General features: G+C 36.0%; 1 protein-coding gene across 14 annotated transcripts in view; it reads right to left on the bottom strand.

The window, feature by feature from the left end:
• Window positions 1-19,683, bottom strand: part of EIF4G3 (eukaryotic translation initiation factor 4 gamma 3) — a 292,964-nt gene that overhangs the window by 89,234 nt on the left and 184,047 nt on the right. For all 14 annotated transcript variants that reach the window (XM_037140126.2, XM_037140134.2, XM_037140123.2 and 11 more), the window contains one exon: window positions 13,261-14,097. In XM_037140126.2, coding sequence (XP_036996021.2) covers window positions 13,261-14,097 — 837 coding nt within the window. The remainder of the gene's footprint in view (window positions 1-13,260; window positions 14,098-19,683) is intronic.

Genomic DNA, 19,683 nt, shown 5'->3' with positions numbered 1-19,683 from the left:
GAAAACATGCATTTTAACTAATTTGCAATTAAGGCATAAAGTTGTTTTTTTTTCTTCTGATAATGTCTCAAGTACTTAATCAATGTACTGCTTTAAAATCCACAGACTTTAATATTCGCATTCGCATGAGAATGAAACCCCTGGTAGCTTCAGAATCTTTAAAAGTCATGTGTTTCTGTACTTTCTTAGGCAATTTCCTTCTGGTCAACAGCAGGACTAGTTTTTGAACCTACTAGTGCTAACAAATTTTCTTATCACCAATTCTCTTAATGTACCTTTGCTATTCTACACAACCAAAGATTTAAATACAAGTTAAGAATGCATTATTAGAGTTTGAGCCCTTTGAAGATTAAGAACTGCATCTTACTGGTTTCCTTTGTATATGTAGTGACTAATACAGTACCTGACCCACAGAAGGTACTGTATTAGAAAATGTTAATTTTCTCACTGAAATGTTAATTTGCTCACTGAAAATGTTAATGAATAAATGCCCTGTGATGAAAATTACATCCAAGATTAGTATCTCTCCTTACAACAGCAATAAACACTGGTTCAGTCTCCTGGTATTAGGTAGGTCCTATTACATTATTCCCATTTCGGAAATGAGAAAACTGAAATACAGAGAGGTTAACTACATTGAGAGAGTAAAGGTTGGTTACAATTAAAACTCAAATTCCAAAGCCCTAGTCTTTCCAACATGATGCCCTGCTTCTCAATTCGACCTTGTTTCTGTACTTTCTCATGTAAATTCCAACTGTATTTTCACTTTTAGTTCGGTTGCCTTTTGTTTTTGTAGGAGAGGATGAGGAAGGAGTTCAGCAAGGGTAGAGTTAATGAAGAGTGCTGTTTGTTTCCCTTCCAGCATGGTTTGTCACAAAAACCTCAGCAGATGACAGCGTATAATGCAATTCTGTCAGCAGTGAGAACAAAGATGACTCTACTAAGACCATTAGCATATTTTCTAGGCCTCTGTATTACATTTCATTGTTCTTTCTGCAGTGTCTTAGGTATTTCTGTATTCTAATAAATGCTTTTGGGCCACTTCTTCTGTAATTAAAATACATTGCAATTTAATTTATGATAAATCTAGTACAGAGGAGCAAATGACAATCACTACAACAAAAATACACATATTTAATTAGAGAGCAGACTTCAACAGAAGTAATTATTTTTCTGTCTACTCATTGCTTTTCATCTACTCATTGCTATAAAAACACTACAGCTCACTGTCTTGAATATGTAAACCTGGGTGAATAAAAAACCTCTGCTATGACCATCAGTAAGCCCACACTGTTAGTGCTTTGCAAAGTGCAGAAGACTTGACCAAATCTTAATCTGAAGGAATCCCTGAAAGTAATAAAACACACCCTGTAACAGATGTGATCGCTCACTCCCTCTTCTCTTCACCTACTGGCAAACATCTGGGTTGTTTCCAGTTTGGGGATATTACAAACAAAGCTGCTGTGAACATCTGTGTACAAATATTTGTATGAGTATATGCTGCTGTTCTCTTTAGTAAATGCCTAGGTTGTAAAATGGCTGGGTTACATGTAAGTTTATGTTTAATTTTTTAAGAAATAGCAAACCATTTTCCAAGTATTTGTGCCATTTTATATCCTCATCAGCAATGTATGAAAATGACAGGCTACCCTTTCTCTGGTGAATTACCTTTGCATCTTTTCAAAAAATGTTTTGCATATTTCTGAATTTTTTTCATTGATCCAGTTGTCTTCTTGATGCCACTACCACACTGCCATGATAACTGAGGCTTATAATCATTCTTCAAATCAGACAGTATTAAGTCTTTCAAATTCATTCATTTTCAAAATTGTTTTGGCTATTCTAGGAACTTTGCTTCTCTATGTTTATTTTAGAATCACTTTGTTGTTTGAAATAATAAATCCCCAATCCTGTAATTTTCTCTACAAAAAAAGCCTGTAGAAATTTGATTGAATGTGTTGAATCTACAAATAGAACTGATGTCTTACGATATTGTCTTCTGACCTGTGAACACTTTGACACTGTCTTCTTTCATTCTCTCAGCAATATTTTGAAGATTTCAGGTCTTTTGTAATTTTGTAAGTTCATATATATTTTTTTATCCTCACCTGAGGATTTACTTTGGCGGGGGGAGGAGAGACATTAGTGTGACAGAGAAACATCAACAGAGAAACTGGTTGCCTCTCATAGGCTCCCTGACTGAGGATCGAACGTGCATCTAAAACAAAAAATAAATTTCTTAGAAATACGTCTATTCTCCCTATTTGTATTACTGAATAATGGTAATTAATATTAATCATAAAGCATTGTAGAGTCCTGGAGAATATTAGAAATTATTAAAAGCAGACTGGCAACTAAATTTTGAACACTGACAATCCATGTTTCATATATATGAAATAATTCTTTTTTTAATTAGAACCAAGAAACTGCAAAATTTATACAACTTGTTTTTGGTTTTAATTATAACAAAATTAATTCACATTAATGGGATATATATATATATATATCTTTCTCTCAAAACAATGAATGAAAAAGTCTTCTTCTCATGTGTTCCCAGCTCTTTCCCTAAGAGGAAACCATTGTCAAGCATACACTTCTTCCCTATCTTTTGGAAAATATATGCAAATATATGTGTGTCATATGTGTAAATGTGCACACAGCCTTTTCATTCGTTTCATACTACACAAGCAACTGTCTACTCAGCATGGTTTAAAAGTTAGAGTAGACACCATTAGTAACATGTACAGGAAAGCCATTTTAGGAGTTATAACATGATTTAATAATGTGACATGTACAACTCATGAAATAGTATGTGTAGTGTCACATTTCAAAGGGAGTATCTTCCTATATGAATAGATATACTGACTTAAATATTTCAAATATCACTCAAATGTTACTTCAAATCTTTAAAAAATTATAACTAATTACTAATTTAAATCATGACAGCTCTGGGACTCATAACTGTGTTAGAATTATGAGTGTTTTAAATTGATACATTTAAGTATTAGGGACAAAGGAATTATTAGAATGGACAATTTTGTGAGAGTAGTCATATAGTAAAAAATAAAATGTTGAGCAGATTCTTTCACATGCTCTAGGCTGAGAAGATAGCAAGGCAACAGTGTAAGAATCAGTAGCTATTAAACAGGTGTGGAGGACTGGGGGAAAAGTAAACCAAAAAGAGCAATGACTAACACAGGGCCTTCATAACCTGAGAGCCCAGATCTTATGCCTTTGAAACAACTCTGTCTGTAACTCTTGGACAATATTTTCACTGGAAACGATATTTACCTAGAAACAGTATTTTCTCTGGAAGCCTTTTGCTTGAAAATATGTGCTGAAAATACTTTTCGAGCGAAGTCTCAAAGTAGAGAAAACTGTAGTAGCTGAGGTAATAACATGAGCCTCAGAAATGGTCTGGAAGGGGTTGAACAGAGAGACGGATAAATGAATGGGATGGACAGGGGAAAGCAGGAGGAAGGCCTGGGAGGGTCCTGGGGAGAAGCTGTAGGAGAGCTGAGAGGTGATGGCCTGAGGCAGAAGAACTAAGTTACACACAAAGGAAACGCAGGATCACTACTTCTGAAACAGACTCCTTAGATATTTCAACCACAAATAACAACCCTGCTTCCCAACACCAGAAAGGCGTTCTGTGTTGGTGACAGCAGATGATGCCACAGAATGGTTACTACAGTGCAGCACTCCCCTAGTTGAGAATACCCTCTCAAACTCAGGTAAGATGAAACAGAAAATAAGACAGAATAAAAATAATATATACTTCAGACATAAAATTCCCCAAAAGACAATTTGGTTTTTGGTTGTATCCCAACATTCCTCTATGCCTCATACTGTGTTGATTATGGTGTTTTTATTGAAACCTACTTTCTAAATTTCTAAGCTGTAATCTCCCTAACCTGATTCACTTCTATCTTCAGGGTTTTTAGCATGAAATTCTTAGGCTGATGCCTGTGATACAATCAGCACAACCACTCACAATCCTATTCATATTATTAGAATAACAGCTTTATTGAGATATAAACATAATACACACACTATAAAATTCACCTTCACTTTAATGGTTTATATTATAGGCACAGCCGTGCAATCGCCACTCTCTCACTTAAAAGACAACCCATCAGCACTGTCCCCTCACTCTCCTGTCCACCACGACCCCTGGTAAATACTAATCTCTTGGGTTGGCCAATTTAGTTTCTTCCATACAATGGATCTATTAGTGCTTAGTTGTCTTTAACTTCATTTGAAACAACTTTTTTAGACTGTATTGTGACAGCTGTCATATCAGCATTATTTAATGAAATACATATCAAAACTGGTGAATTTCTGTGCAGCCATTTTAATACTGAAGATGGTGGAAAACAAGGACATTTTTAGCATATCATGCTTTATTATTTCAAGAAAGGTAAAAGTGCAACTAAAACACACAAAAAAATTTGTGTAATATATGGAGAAGGTGCTGCAAGTGATCAAAAGTATCAAAAGTGGATTGTGAAGTTTCTTGGTACTACTGATATTTTGGCCCAAAATTCTTTGCTCTGGGGCTGTTTTACACATTGGAAGATGTTTAGTAGCACCCCTGCCTTCTACCCTCTAGAAGTCAATAGCAGGAGAGAGAGTCAACATACTCAAAATACCCAAATCAATGAAGTTATTGGTGAAAACAAAAATGTGCCTTTTATTTCACAGAAAAAACTAAACGGACTTTTTGGCTACCCCAATACCTTCTGTGACTAAGAATTTGCCTATCCAGACCTAGCTGGTGTGGCTCAGTGGACTGAGTACCGGCCTCTGAAGCAAGGGGTTGTTCATTCAATTCCCAATTAGGGCACATGCCTGGATGCAGGCCAGGTCCCCAGTAGAGGGCACATGAGAAGCAACCACACACTGGTGTTCCTCTCCCTAAAATAAATAAAATCTTAAAAAAAATTCCCCATCTAGAACATTTCATTTAAACAGAACCCTACTATATGTGGTCTTTTGTGACTTTTTCACTTAGCATAATGTTTTCAAGGTCCATCCATGCACCCTATGGTTGTTATAGCATGTATCAGTACTCCATTCCTTTTTATGGCTGAATAATAGTCTACTACACACATACACACATTCTATATACACACACATTCCTCTTCATGGCTAAATAACATCCCATTTTACACACACACACCACATTTTGTTTATTCACTGATCAACTGACAAACAGTGGATGGTTTCCACTTTTTGGCTATCCTTTTCATTTTCTCCCCATTCCTATTAGTTTTCTTCCTAATTTTCTATTCCTGACCTAAACAGGAAATTAATAATGTTATTACTACACTCTATTTTATTTTAATGAATGACTTGAAGTTTTCAATCCTTAAAATTCATCAGTGTTAGCAGAACTTCTCCCTCCCAAATGAAAGCAGAGGGTGCCTTGATATGTGCCTTGTCGTTGTGAAGATTAAATAACATAAAGAGGATTCAAAGTTATACATGCATAGGGGCTACTCTAAGGGATTTTCTACCATCTCACGTTCTGGATTTACCACTTTTCAGATGGTATCCTCTTCTTGAGCTTCTCTTCTTTGGAACATAAATTCCGAAGGGCAGAGATCATGATACCCATTTGTTGTGTGTAATACTAGTACAGTTCAAAGGAAAACATTTGAGCCTTTAATACTAGCTGAAAATAGAAGTATTATTAGTATGTAACATTTATATAGTGGTTAGCCTATGTCAGACACTGTGCTAAACTTTACATATATCACATTTCATCTTCACTATAATTTTATGAAGTAAATACTCTTCATTTTCTGGATGAGAAAACATACTCAGAGACTGAGAAACTTCCCCAAGGTCAGAGACAGACAAAGGGAAAGGCTAAGACAGAGGAGTGCAAAGCTGCTGTCTTAATAATTGTCTACTACACCTTACTGCTAGTGCTTACATTAACCAAACACCTCGAAAGTTACATTCAGATCCTATGCGTATGTACTCAGAAGATTGCTCCTATTCCTAAATGTAACAAGACCTTGTAGTAAAAAGTGAGAAGTTGACAATTTATCTTGGAAGGTAAATGCCATCCCCCACCTGCCACCCATTACCTGGCAGGGTTTAAGTAGAGACATGAAAGAGCAGTGATAAAGCAGATCTATATATTAAAGAGATGGCTACTTGGTAGAGAATGAACTTGAAGGCGAACAAAACTGGAGCCAGGGAAATGAGAGGCATCCCTGCAAAAGTGCAGGTCTAAGGCCATGGTAGAAGGGGAAAAAGAGGTGTGGACAAATTCAACAAATATATCAGGTAAAATCAGAGAACCTTGTTAAATGACTATATGTGAGGGGAAAGTAACCCAAGGGAGAAGTTCATCACCAGTGGCTTCAGGATTTCAGCTGAATTAAGACCAGTGCCACAGAGATAAAGGGACAGGTTCAGAGAAACAGATGATCAGTTTGGTATTGGGCATGTGGAGTCTAAAATGACTTGGGATTTTCAAGTGCAGGTATCGGCAGACAACTGGTACTATAAGCAAGCTCAGAAGAAATATTTGGGTGGAGATAAAAATTTTAAAGTTATTAGCAAATACCAATGGGAGCCATCTACCATTAGACTAGATAAAATCATGAATGAAGACTGTGTTGAATAATAACAGAATTAGACCATGGCCCAAATATGAGGGAATATTTTCTGGGTGATGGAACTGTTCTATATTTTGACTGTGATGATGATTATATGACTTTATGTGTCTGTCAAAATTCAAAGAAGTGAATGCTAAAAAGCATGAATTTAACTGCACATTAATTACACTCAGTAATTCTAACTAAAAAAGAAAAAGAGAAGAGAGCAATCAATAAGCATTAAATGAGATAAAAAGACCAATAAGCTAAATGTATGTCTACTGCAATACTGCAGAGGGAAGCTCAACTACCATGTGGGGGTATAAATCAGATTATTTGCTGAACAGGAAAGAGTAGAAGCAGGAATGGTAGACTCTTCTTGAGAAGTCTGCATAAGAGGAAGAGCGAGTTTAGCATATTTATAATAAGAAGTACATAGAGAGGCAGTGTACATATTTAGGAGCCTGCAAGGACAACTAATGGAGACCATCAAAGTCTGGATAAAGACACATTTGTAGCTTGTGCAGAAAGTTAAAGAAAGCACTCTCAGTATACCAAGTTTAAAGAATGACATTGCCATCTGCTGTGGGTGAGGAGGGTTGGGATGAGTACAGGATTTCACAACAGGAAGGTCCTAAAAGGAATGACTGGGAGGGTGTGCTTACATTCACAGTGGTGTGATCTTGTCCAGCAGTGCTCTGCCTGGAGAAGACAGGGTATAGCACTATTTCTCAAAAGGAAAAAGAGATGAGAAAACAAATCACAGGTTTTAGTAAGAGGTGACTCACATAAATACTCCCCTCCACCTCTGCTTAAATCTCATCTCCTGCTGAGGCCTACATCTCTGGATCACGGTATTTAAATAGTACAACCTGCTGCCCCTCCAGCATTCCTTCTCCTGCTTTTATTTTTATAGAACTTAAAACTTTCTAAGAGTCAACTAGGACAGGGACTTCTGTATTCTTCATTGAGGAATCTCAAATGTCCAGAACAATGACAGTGTCCATACCCTCATTAACTATTTGTGGTTGAAGCAGGTGGGTTTTCATGTCTCCCTTTGGACCTGGGTCACATGCATAAAAGTATAATCTCTAAATCATGACAATTTTAAAAGAACTTACAGCAATGTGCAAAGTATGTTAGAAAGAATAATATAAATGTGAGATAAAGGAAGGCTTGGGCTGTAACTCTTCCTGTGATCCTGAGAAACCTGAACTACCACTCCATGGCTTATATTTATTATCAGCAAAACAGGAATAATTATATTCCAGGGACAATTGCTTAAGTCATCAAATTAATGCTTGAAGTATCTGGAAACAGCTTTGTAAACAAAGTAAGGTGACTTTACTATGACTGTAAACTACTAAGTACTATTAATAGAGCATTAGACAATGGAGAAAAGATACATACTGAAGGAAATGCATTTTGGAGACTTTTCTGCACTAGTAGGGAAAATTACTTTGTCAAAGGTATTGAAAACAGTCCTCAACAATATTGAGTTCAAGGTCAAGATGGACACTGGAGAAAGAAAAACCTTTTAGTAATAGTAGGTTTTCCTAAAGAGAGTCCCCTTTTGCCTGAAAGAACAGCATTCCTCTAAACTGCCTGGATTACCCTATCTGGAAGCAGGTAAGTACAACAGTTTCTTTTGGAGGCAGATTAATTACTAAGTCTGGGGAAAAGAGGGCAAAATTCTAAACAAAGAATCTATGTCTATTCAGAGATATGCATGGCTAAGTTAATTAACATCCAATGAAAGAAGCTTTCGGGCTCATGTTGCAAAGAAATGAACTACTGTAAATAGTGGGTAAGTTTATACCATACAAAGAGGCAAGAAGAAAATGCAAGGTGCTTGCCAGAAGGTTTGGCACCTGAGCCTGTTAGTATGCTCACCCATCAGGTATCAAGGCTCATTTTGCAGCATACGAAAGACAGAATTTGACCCAGCACCAGTATTCTCCAGAGAATGCTTAATGTTGCATTGTGGGAGGCAACAAGAAAGTAGAAATGCAATAGCAGAAATGTACTTTTAAGGCAGCTTTGTTGAAAATACTTTACATATAAGGTGAGGAAAACCACTAATTTTATCATACTTATCCCTCAGGATCACTTGGAGTCAAGTCTCTGAAACAGGGAACAGAAGAGTCCTCGAGTTAAGAACTGTTCTGCTGCTTTTGATAGATGATGCAGAACCAGGAATATTGTGGCAGTCCTGTTCCCAAGGTTCCATAACATATTTCTCTAGATGATATGAGAACTTAAATTACAAGGGTGCATGCTAGAGAAGGGGTTATGCTTATGGGACACTGAAACCACTGGTGATCTATTTTTGGCCCCAGCCACTTATTCTTCCAGGGATATTTCAAATATTTCTCAGAAGGTGTAAGCTGAGTAAAATCAAAGGAAATGTCAAACTCCCTATTCCTGCTGCTGACCTTCAGGTCATGGTTTTTAAAATGAGTCTTTTTAATGTTACTCTACCCTAAATGAAAGACTTTCATTTTTTTGGTTTCATACTCACGTTTCATTCCTTTTCAAGTACTTTCAATATTCTCACTGGTGAGAATAAATCAAGGGTTATTCTTAAAACATTTTTTCCTGAATTAAAGTATGCTCCTTTTAGACTAAAGTAAAATGAACCCAAAAGAGAGAACACCAGTTTGATTGGCTGTATGGGTCAGAATTTTATTCATTTTATTCATAACATACAATCATACCTCTATTTGAGAATCAAATCTCTAATCTTGCAACCTTTAGAATCTGGAAATCATCCCTCAAACTTAGCTATGCTTACAGAGACTCTAAGGGAAATTCCTGGAAGCCACCTAAACAAGATCAATTGCTACCACTGCTACAGCCACTATGTACAGTACTGGGGGATGTGGGATGCTGTGTCAGTCCCCACAACCAGGGAGTTTACATTTTAACAGCCATGTGGCAGATATGAGATCTTGAATCTCTATAAGGTGAAGTCTTGGAATTGAGATTCTCAGTGAAAGCTCTGAGACTCCTAATACAGTGACAGTCTCAGCGCAAAAGGTAGCTGTAACAATAGAACGGAACAAAAACTATTGAATCAAGAGAGTAACGAAAAGGAAAGATGTTTGGGATCATGACGCTAGGTGGGGAGGGACTGCTTTCACCCTGAAAAACAGTCTCCACAGGGAATGTCTTCATACTCTGTTTAGGGAATAAAAGATTTGGGACATTAACTCAAATTAAGTTTCAAGACATGTGGTAAATAAAGTGAACACAAACCTGCTTTGAGAAGACTTGCTCTCAAATCTACATTTGGAAAAATTTAGCTAAAGACGAGTTCAGTCAGAAAACAAATTTATAAAATAGACAATGAAACAACATACTATTGGCAAAAGCCAGAAGGCAAAACAGAAAAATCAGAAACCTCTCTCTGCAAAAGAATTTCAAATAATAGCTTTATATTAAACGGATAATAAAAAATAAAAGAAAAAGAAAAACTGCTATTTTAAAAAGTGAAAAAGCTCATGTTACACAGTATATGCATTCAGAAAACTGTACAAAATCAGTTTCTCGATAAGTGGGGACTGTCTTTACAGAAGTGTTAAAGCTTTCTTTCCTTCCCTACCAAATATACAGAGATCATATTTTAAGAAATCATCCAACTAATACATTTTGCACATGTAATTATTGCAGTGATCATATGAATAAGTAATCAAAAGTCCAGCCTATTTCTGAAGCTTTTCAGAGTACACTTAAGATAACACACACAACCCTCAGTATGCAGGGTTGCTCTTCACCATCTAAGCATCCAGAATTGCTGCATTTTACTCCAATCAGAAATAGAATTGAGAATAGTTGCAAGAAAGAGTTTTCCAAAAGAGGAGGGACCACACCCCTAATGTCTAACTTCACTGTTTTAAATGAGGATCTTTGCACCAACTACTGTGTGCATCACACCTGTGAAAAGCAAATGGTTTGTGAAGACAGCTTTAAGGCATTTCGTCTGCAGGTGAGACAGTAAGAACCACTCTCAAAGTCAGTAACAAAAGACTAATATGTAAACTGAATTATAATGACTTAATAACCTCTCAAAGTAAATAAGGTACAGTAAATGAGTAAGTGCAAATAAGACTGCAGCCATAAAGAATATGGCAATTTCAGGTGGATATATCTAGAAGAATGATGATAACTTAAACTTATCATTAACTTTTTTGGCAATAACATTAAAAATATTTGTACAGAAATGAGGTCAGGAATGTTCCTGGCAGCTTTTTAATTTTAAAAATTGCTAGAGCTGCATGGGTTCTTGAGCTTCAAACTTTCGGTTTTAAAAATTATGGAACCTCCAGTTCCTTTAAAACACATTTATAGTGAAAAAAATCATAAAAATAGAAAAATGCCAAGACAATTTACTTTCTGACATCATTAACCTCTACCTCATTTTCCTAATCAAGAAAAGGACAGTATTTTTTTTCTTTTCTAGCTGTCCTCTGGTTAAAATGAAGAATCTATATATTCTCTCACTAAGGTGCTGGTGACTTACATTATCAATTCTAACAGTATTTCCATTTCAAAAAAACGTACAATAGTATGAAGAATAATTGACCCCAAAATCAGCCCTGAATGGTGTAGCTCACTGGGTTGAGCACTGGACTGCAAACTTAAAGGCCGCCAGTTCGATTCCCAGTCAGGGCACATGCCTGGGTGCGGACCAGGTCCCTGTGTTGGGGGCTTGTGAGAGGCAGTGATGGATTTTCTCTCATGCATCAGTGTTTCTCTCCCTCTCTTTTTCTCTCTCTAAAAAATAAAAAATTTTAAAAATCTGTCCATTTATCTCTAAGCACTGTCTTGCAAATCAATATCAGGCCATGTAACTGACAAACCGCTTAAAAGAAGAATGCCTGTCTGGAATGAGCGGAAGTATGACTGGGTCAGGTTTGCTTTGCACTTATTTCGGTTCTGAAGTATGGTTTGTATCTTTGACATGTATTCCACGGGACTGCTTTGTTTTTTTTTTTCTAAATGTGTTCTCACCAGCTCCTCCTGTGCTTTGGAACTGCCATGTCACCAGTTGTTTAATGACAACTCACAGATGGGTGTGCGAAAACAATGATGGGTCAAACGAATCACTGTTCTCCAACCAACAAGTGTTCTTTGGGAGACATTCATCTGTAGCCATGCCAAAACCAACACTGCTTTTTCAGAGTTACCGACAAAACCCCTGCAAGTTATCACCGTACCAAGGAAGAAGGTTCCCAAAATAGTGATGGCACTACAAATACTGATGCCAGTGGAGGCCAGTCCGTTGAAACAGGTGATTCGCGAACATTCATAATACATTTTTCCCTGTCCTAACTAACTGCCGTGCACTGTTTGCTTTTTCTGCTCTGGTTTACTGTGTTGAACTAGATGTTGTACTTTCCAAGGTACCAGAACCTTCCAGAGACATTCGTGGAGAAACGGCCTCAGAAACTGAACGGGGTGGTAAAGCCACATCTTAAAAATAGGGATCAGGTTTTTGATTTGTCAAGCCTCCCTATCAGAAAGCTCAAAACAAACAGTACACACTGAGGATGCTGGTGACTGAAATCTCCCCAGTGCTTACCTAGATCTACTCATTGTCAAATTGTGTAACTTAACCGAGAGCAAGTTGCACAGCATGGGCCACTGTTCCAGAAAATGGACTACCCTGACTTGTTAAAAGCCATATTCTTATGTGCTACTAACTTTAGAGTAGATGATAAGTCTCAGATAACTTTTCTAATTAAAATTATAAAAACATGCCCTGGCTGGTGTAGCTCAGTGAATTCAGTGTGGGCTATGAACCAAAGAGTCACCAGTTCAATTCCCAGTCAGGACATATGCCTGCCTGGGTTGCGAACCAGGTCCCCGGTGGGGGCCACGTGAGAGGCAACCACACATTGATGTTTCTCTCCCTCTCTTTCTCCCACCCTTCCCCTCTCTCTAAAAATAAATAAAATCTTAAAAAATTATAAAAATCCAATCATTATTTCCTAAGATCCTAGGTGATGGTACATTTAAAAGAAATAATTTTGAATTGGGAAGAATATTTTCATAGTAATGATAATTACAGAAGAAAATAAAACTTTAAAAATAACAAGTTGAAGAGTAATAAACTTATCTGCACATCAATCCAAGAGGGCACTTTAGCTTTCAGAACTAGTCATAAACCTCTGATGTTCCAACTGCTATTTTTCCTAAATCCGGGATGAAAGCGGTCTTGCATAGAGGAGTTTCTTTAAGTTTACGATGGGCTGGGTTTTAAATTCTTCTGAGAAAACAGAATTAGGGACTATAGGCCATACTAATTTTAGTTGGTCTCCAGCCCCAAAGCAACAAAATTAACCACCGAGGAACTGATTCATATGAACGAAGCAAAAAAACCAAAAATACACACATGTACAGTGAGTGACATATACCTTGGAGGCATTTTGTATATTTGAAATTTCATTTGCATATTTAGGCAATGGAGCAACTCTTTTGCAGGCTGTACTAAAACATAAATACACCACTGAAGAAAGATTAGGAATTTCAGCATTCATTTGATGTTTCTAGAAGTCAAGGAAAGTAGCCAATTAAAAAATAACTCAAATACTGCTTCTTTTTCATGTTCAGCAAGCGTATAATTAACAGCAGAACAGCTTACCTGGAACAGGGCTTTTTCTTGAACTTAAGTTCTGAGACTCCACAATCTCTTCTGTTTGCCCATCTGCTTCCACCTCTATTTTGTTCTGAATCTCTTTTGCTTCTTCACTAAGGCAAGTTCTTACGCTCTCATCCTCTTCTAAGATTCTCTGGACTGCAGTGGGGGCACTAGCAGCACTAACATCAGTGGCAGCAGCAGGAACAATGACTGGTGTGGGAGGAGAAGCTGGAGGAGTTGGAGGAGATGGAGGAAAGAAAGGAACTGTGGAAGGGGTGATGGGTGCTGAACCACACTCCAGTTTCATTTCTTCTGGGGGATTTTCCAGAATCTCCAATTCAAGAGTCAATGGCAACACCTCCTGTTTTACTAATTCCACAATGCTCTCTGTGGCTGGTAATTTTTCACTAACTCCATTCATTTCATTAATCAGGTTTGTACTACATATCAGTGGAATATCATTAGGTGCTACACTACAAGATTTCTTGCATATATCATCGTCAATTACATCTGTTTGTGAAGGATCTGATGTTTCTGTGCAAGATGTGGGGCTAGGTATAGGAATTGTGTCTTCTTTTGAGGAGGAGAGTTCACATCTGTCACCTAGAGCAGTGGTGAATATTGGCTGGCTACTAAGGCCAGCAGAGGTGGGGGAAGCAATTGTACTTCGAGCAACTGGAGAAACAGCAGTTGGTGAGGGAGGCAGAGGAAGCTCTGGTATGGACTCCACTGCAGTAGTCTCAGACATCTGGCCCACTTGTTCTTTCTTCTCTCCACTAAGGACTAGCCTAAGCACTGGGGAAGGAGGCTTTAATACTGGATCTGGTTTTGGCTTCTCTTCTGGGAAAGAAAAAGAAAAAGAAAGAGAAAAAGAAAAAGAGTTTTAAGAATAATTCCTGGATCAGAGATTATACTGTATCATATGGGGTCAATTCTTTTAATCTCTTACCCTAAATCATGGGTAGCAGAAGAAAGACCAAAATATTAGACATAATCTGCCACTTCAAAACACTGTCATATTTTATCTAGGTACACCCACTATTACATGGTCTCCAGTACATATAAGCTTTATTTTGGAGAAAGAGACAATCAATTCACCAAATGATCATGTCAAGAATACAATGGAAAATCTCATCAAAACTGAGGCTAAACCATTCTTGAAATGGGAGTGGGGCTTTTCTTTAGGGTAGAAACACCTTCTGTCTCCCCTATTTCTTGATCCCTATAGACATTTTTTTCTATTGAGAACATACGATAGTGGCAGGACAGTTCCAGGGAAAACAGAAATGAAATGATTACAGACTGTTATTTTCATTTTATACATTTGTACACTGGAGAATTTTTATAAAAAACATGTATTACTTGTTCACTTATCATCAATGAAATTTATATCTGTCAGTGAAATCAAGTTCCTGAACATAAAAATTCACTTAGAAATTAATTTAACTTTCACTTTTCAAGAGGCATATAACCAGAAATAATGTTGGTGTAAAACTGATAATTTATCTTGTGTCTTCATTGCAAAAAAAAATTATTTAAGGAGAAAACAAACTTAGTATTCAGATAATCAAGTTCAATAAAAAAGAATATAACATGTTTGAAATGTTTGAAAATAATATATAAAATGTGTGTTTCTATATAGACACAGAAAGACTAGCAAGAGAGAAATAAATTGATAATTATAATAAAGGTACCAGAAAATGTAAGAAATTGTAATTCACGACAATTTCCATATTTTAAAATTCTTGGTAAACTGACAATGCAATTCATCCTCGTGGGGATGAAGCCAAAGATTTAGATTCTTCTCTAGCCCCGTGTTTCCTGGGCACAATGGACAGGCTCCAGTGTGCAATCAGATATTCATGACTATGTTCATCAAATGCAAAGAGAAATTTTAAGCACTACTAAAAAGACCATCTACTAAAATGGAAAGGACTTTACATTTCTCTGTCAGAAATCTTTAGGAATCAATGAAATTGAGTCTTTATAATAAATTGTAGTGAACTAAGTCTGTCAAAGAAAACATGCTGTTAATCAGATAAACAGACAGTAAATATTACCAAAGAGCTGTTCAAAACTCATTTTACTGCAGCTACTTTTACCTGACTTAAAAATTCACTTTAATTTATGGGCATAGAAGCCACTGCTTCTTAAGTTGAACTCTGCCCGTTTACTGTAGTGGAGAAAAAAGATCAACAGGCTCTCACTGCCAAATCCCTCAGACTAAGCGTCAGAGAAAGAAACAAAAAGGTTTCAAAAAATGTATCTGTTACATGCACTATATATTTGTGCTATGTACATAATAAATACATGTTTACTAAAATATCTTTGATGAAAATCATTTCCAAGTCACTGGAGTGACTGTTACATGGGTCAATCCCCCCCACGACATGATACCCTTGTGAAAGCACATCTTTATATCTAGATGCAGTACATTAAACAGTGAAAAATAATAATTCTCACATTAACAATATAATAAAGAGTATGTATGTTGCCCTGGCTGGTGTGGCTCAGTGGACTGAGTGCTGGTCTGGGAATCAAAGGGTCACTGGTTCGATTCCCAGTCTAGGACACATGACTAGGTTGCAGGCCGGGTCCCCAGTTCGGGACACTTGAGTGGCAACCACACGTTAATATTTCTCTTCCTCTCTCCTTCCCTTCCCTCTGTTTAAAAATAAATAAATAAAATCTTTTAAAAAAGAGTATGTTAATTATTAATTTAGAGAGTAAAATTTCTGATACTAAAAATATTTAAACAAAAGGAGAGACCTTGGACTGAAACTTCTATATACTCCTGAAAAAAATCTGACATTAACTTTTAAAAATTAGAAACATCAAATTACTTTGAGAGCTCCTCATTCTGAAATGAATTGAAGGCTCTTTAATTCATTCATTAAAGCTTTAATATAGAAAGCTGAAAAGTATAATATAGTAGATCTAAATAAGGAACATTGATTTTATTATTAAGATTATACTTTGCAGAGCGAAGATAATTTGAAATCTAATACACTGCATTAAAAATGTTTATAGCATTTGGCTACTTTTATGAACTTGTGAAAATCCCATTTAAAAATGTTTTTCCTAAGGAAATAATCATGCAAGAGTGAAAAAAGACAGAGGTCTGAAATATTTAAGGCAATATTATAATAGCAAAAAAAGGGAAATAGACTAAATGTATAACAAGGTGGGATTTATTAAAGAACTAATGGCCTGGGCATATCACAGTGTATTATGCAATTATTTAAAATAGAATATTAAAAGTGTATTTAATGATACAGAAAGTTGTTTATAATAAAAGATACACTTTTTAGAAAGGTGAGCACCAAACTGTATGTAGAGTATAAGCCTAATTCAGTAATTTAAAAATATATAATATTAACATATATGCATATGGGAAGGCCTAAGACAGTTTATTAATAATGGATCTGGACAATGATATATATTTTTTCTTTCTCATTCTTTGTAATTTATATAACGAATGTCATCTAGGAGAGAAGGAAAAAACTACTACTCTATTCTCATATGGTGAGGGGACCAACTGCCTAGATGGATACCTTTTGGTTGTCATGAGTCTCACGCGACTTAGACAGTGCTACTGTCATCTAATGAGACCAGGAATAGTGAACATCTTGCAATCTGATAATAGCCCTGTCCTAAAAATGCCAGAAGAGCCCCAATTGAGCTACACTACTATAAATGACTGAATTAAAACAGAATAAAATTCACTGAATGCCTACCCTACACCAACTGCTTTCAAAACACACTAAGGCTGAGGCACAAAAACTTTTATATGTATTTAATTATCCATACCATATCCTGAACACACTAGAGAGAATATTGTTTGCTCTTTCCCAAACAGCAAACAACAATCATTTCAACTGTCTTTATACAATCAACACCAGCTAAATATTTTAATCCACTTAACAGTCTTTCTCTACAAACCAAGCTGTGGTCTTTTCCTGTATCTTTAGGTCTTCAGGTAATCACTCTGGCTGTTCATGTCAAAAACTCTAGAAAACCAGAAGCTTAATGATGGCAGCTAACATTTATTAAATAAGCACTTATTATGTTCCAGGAACTGGATTAAATATCATACTTATATAGTGTCCTTGTAACTGCCACTGGGGTACAATTATGTTCCTATTTTATAGAAGGAGAAACTGAACAACACTAGGGTTTGGAAATTAAATCACAGGTCCAAGGTCATATAGTCAGCAAGTGCTAGAATCTGTAAATGATTTCAAATTCCACATTCTTCCAATTTAGAAAACAAAACGCTTATGAAAAAAAGAGGTATTCAAGGTGAGTCAAGTTGGTGGGCGACTTTGGCACTAACATGGGATTCTGCTACCCAGTGCAAATCCTCAAAAATGATATTTACATTGGAGAGAAAAATCAATTTGATGGTATAGTACAACAGTAATCTTTGAAAATACTATATTTTGTTTCCTACTTTAATTTTGAAAGGAATCTACAGTTCAAAATTTTAAATTTCTTAAAAATTACTTTCTAGAAAATGGTAAGCTCTTTCTAATGTTACTTGAATTACATACATTTAGTTTTTAAAAAATACTCCTCTGAAAACTATTCTGTGTATTGGCGAGTTGTTGATAGAATTTCAAACAGAAAATTATAATCACTACTGAGTTTTCTGAAAGACAGTTGTCATTAAGAGGAAGACAGCAATCCCAAAGAATTACTTATCAGCTCTTTGAAATTTACTTAAGATGAAAGTTTTTTCTTTTCATCAAGATAACCTGAAATACTTTGTAATTCATCCATATCTATATCGTAAATCAATTTTAAATGTTGACTTTATTATTCAAATTTCCACTAAGCATGCAAAACTAGAGGAAACCAAAAATTCTGCATTCTTCCTTCTGGAAATCAAGGCCTATGTGGGACAAAATGCAGGTGTCTAATAACCTAAAAATCTTAGCTGGTCAGAGCTATCACCATCAGGGAATACTATGAATTCTTTATCACGGCCCAGCTATAGTGACAGTCTGAACAAAGGATGCACTGGGTTGGCCAAAAGTTCATTTTTTTTTTCTAAAAGAGGGCTTTAGTAGTGCTTAGTCATCTTTAATTTCATTCTAAACAATTTTGTTAGATTGTATTATGACAGCTGTCATATCAGCATGCATTTTTTAGAAAACTCATCAAAACTGGTGAATTTCTGTGTAGTCATTTTAATATTGAAGATGGGAGAAAAAAACTCAACATTTTCAGCATGTTATACTCTATTATTTCAAGAAAGTTAAAAATGCAAATGAGACACACAAAAAAGATCCGTGCAGTGTGTAGAGAAGGGGATGTGACTGATCGAATGTGTCCAAAGTGGTTTGTGGTGTCACATGCTGGACATTTCTCACTGGATGATGCTCCACTGTCGGACAGACCAGTTGAAGTTGATAGTGATTAAACTGAGACACTAACTGAGAACAATCAAAGTTAGACCATGTGAGGGACACCCAACATACTCAAAATACAAAAAAACGGAAAGTTATTGGTGAAAATTTAAAAAACGTGCTTTTTCTTTTACGGGAAAAAAAAAAACCATACAGACTTTTTGGCTGACCCAGTATTTTAAGGGCTTCGTGCATGGTATTTAGTATGCTTAGCATAATTCTAAATAGTTAAAGAACTGTAACTCTGCAAAAGTAATGAAGTACTAAAGGGCATAACTTAAAAAGTATTCCCCACTCAGACTGAAAGCATTCTGAATTTTGATCCAAAACTGCTTGATGACTGTGGGTAGGAAGTGGCTGTCCACAGTACCTATGAACTGCACTCCTGCAAGGTGAATGACTTTAATATTGAAAATGTTGCTTTAAGCATGCAGGAGTCTCTAACTCTGAATAATGGTGAAAGAAGTATTTGACAATGCAACCTTCAGAAGCATGCCAAGTTAGAATTTATTATCTATCTTTTGGCCTAGAACTATCTTGTAAAACAAATACAATATATGATTTATCTCTGTTCAAGTTTACTAGACTCCTCAATACTCAAAGGAAAAAAATACAATCACATTATATTTGTATCCTATGAACAACACTGAAATTAGACATCAGAAGTTTCTTTCTAACTAAATTTACTGGAGTAACATTGGTTAATAAAACTATCTATGTTTCCGGTGTACAGTTCTACAGTACATCATCCAGCACACTAGAAGCTTATGTGCCCTTAACTTGCAGTCCAGTAAAAAAACCCAATAATATTAAATAACTCCACTTTGATTATGTGCCAATTCCCAAATGCTTTTTAAAGAATAATGTTTCGAAAGTATATTTACTAACAGCCAGCTATATATTATTAAAAGGTTTAAAGAAAAAACTGGAAAACAAATATAATTTCCATTCATTCTTAGAATGATCAGAAACATTAGATTAGCAAGCTCAAAGTCACTTGCTTCCCCCAGCACCT

The sequence above is a fragment of the Artibeus jamaicensis genome, unplaced genomic scaffold (assembly GCF_021234435.1).
Source record: "Artibeus jamaicensis isolate MK-2021 breed Jamaican fruit bat unplaced genomic scaffold, CSHL_Jam_final scaffold_847, whole genome shotgun sequence".
Classification (NCBI taxonomy): domain Eukaryota; kingdom Metazoa; phylum Chordata; class Mammalia; order Chiroptera; family Phyllostomidae; genus Artibeus; species Artibeus jamaicensis.
The sequence above is the reverse complement of the archived record's forward strand: the minus strand, read 5'-3'. Positions and strand labels throughout refer to the sequence as shown.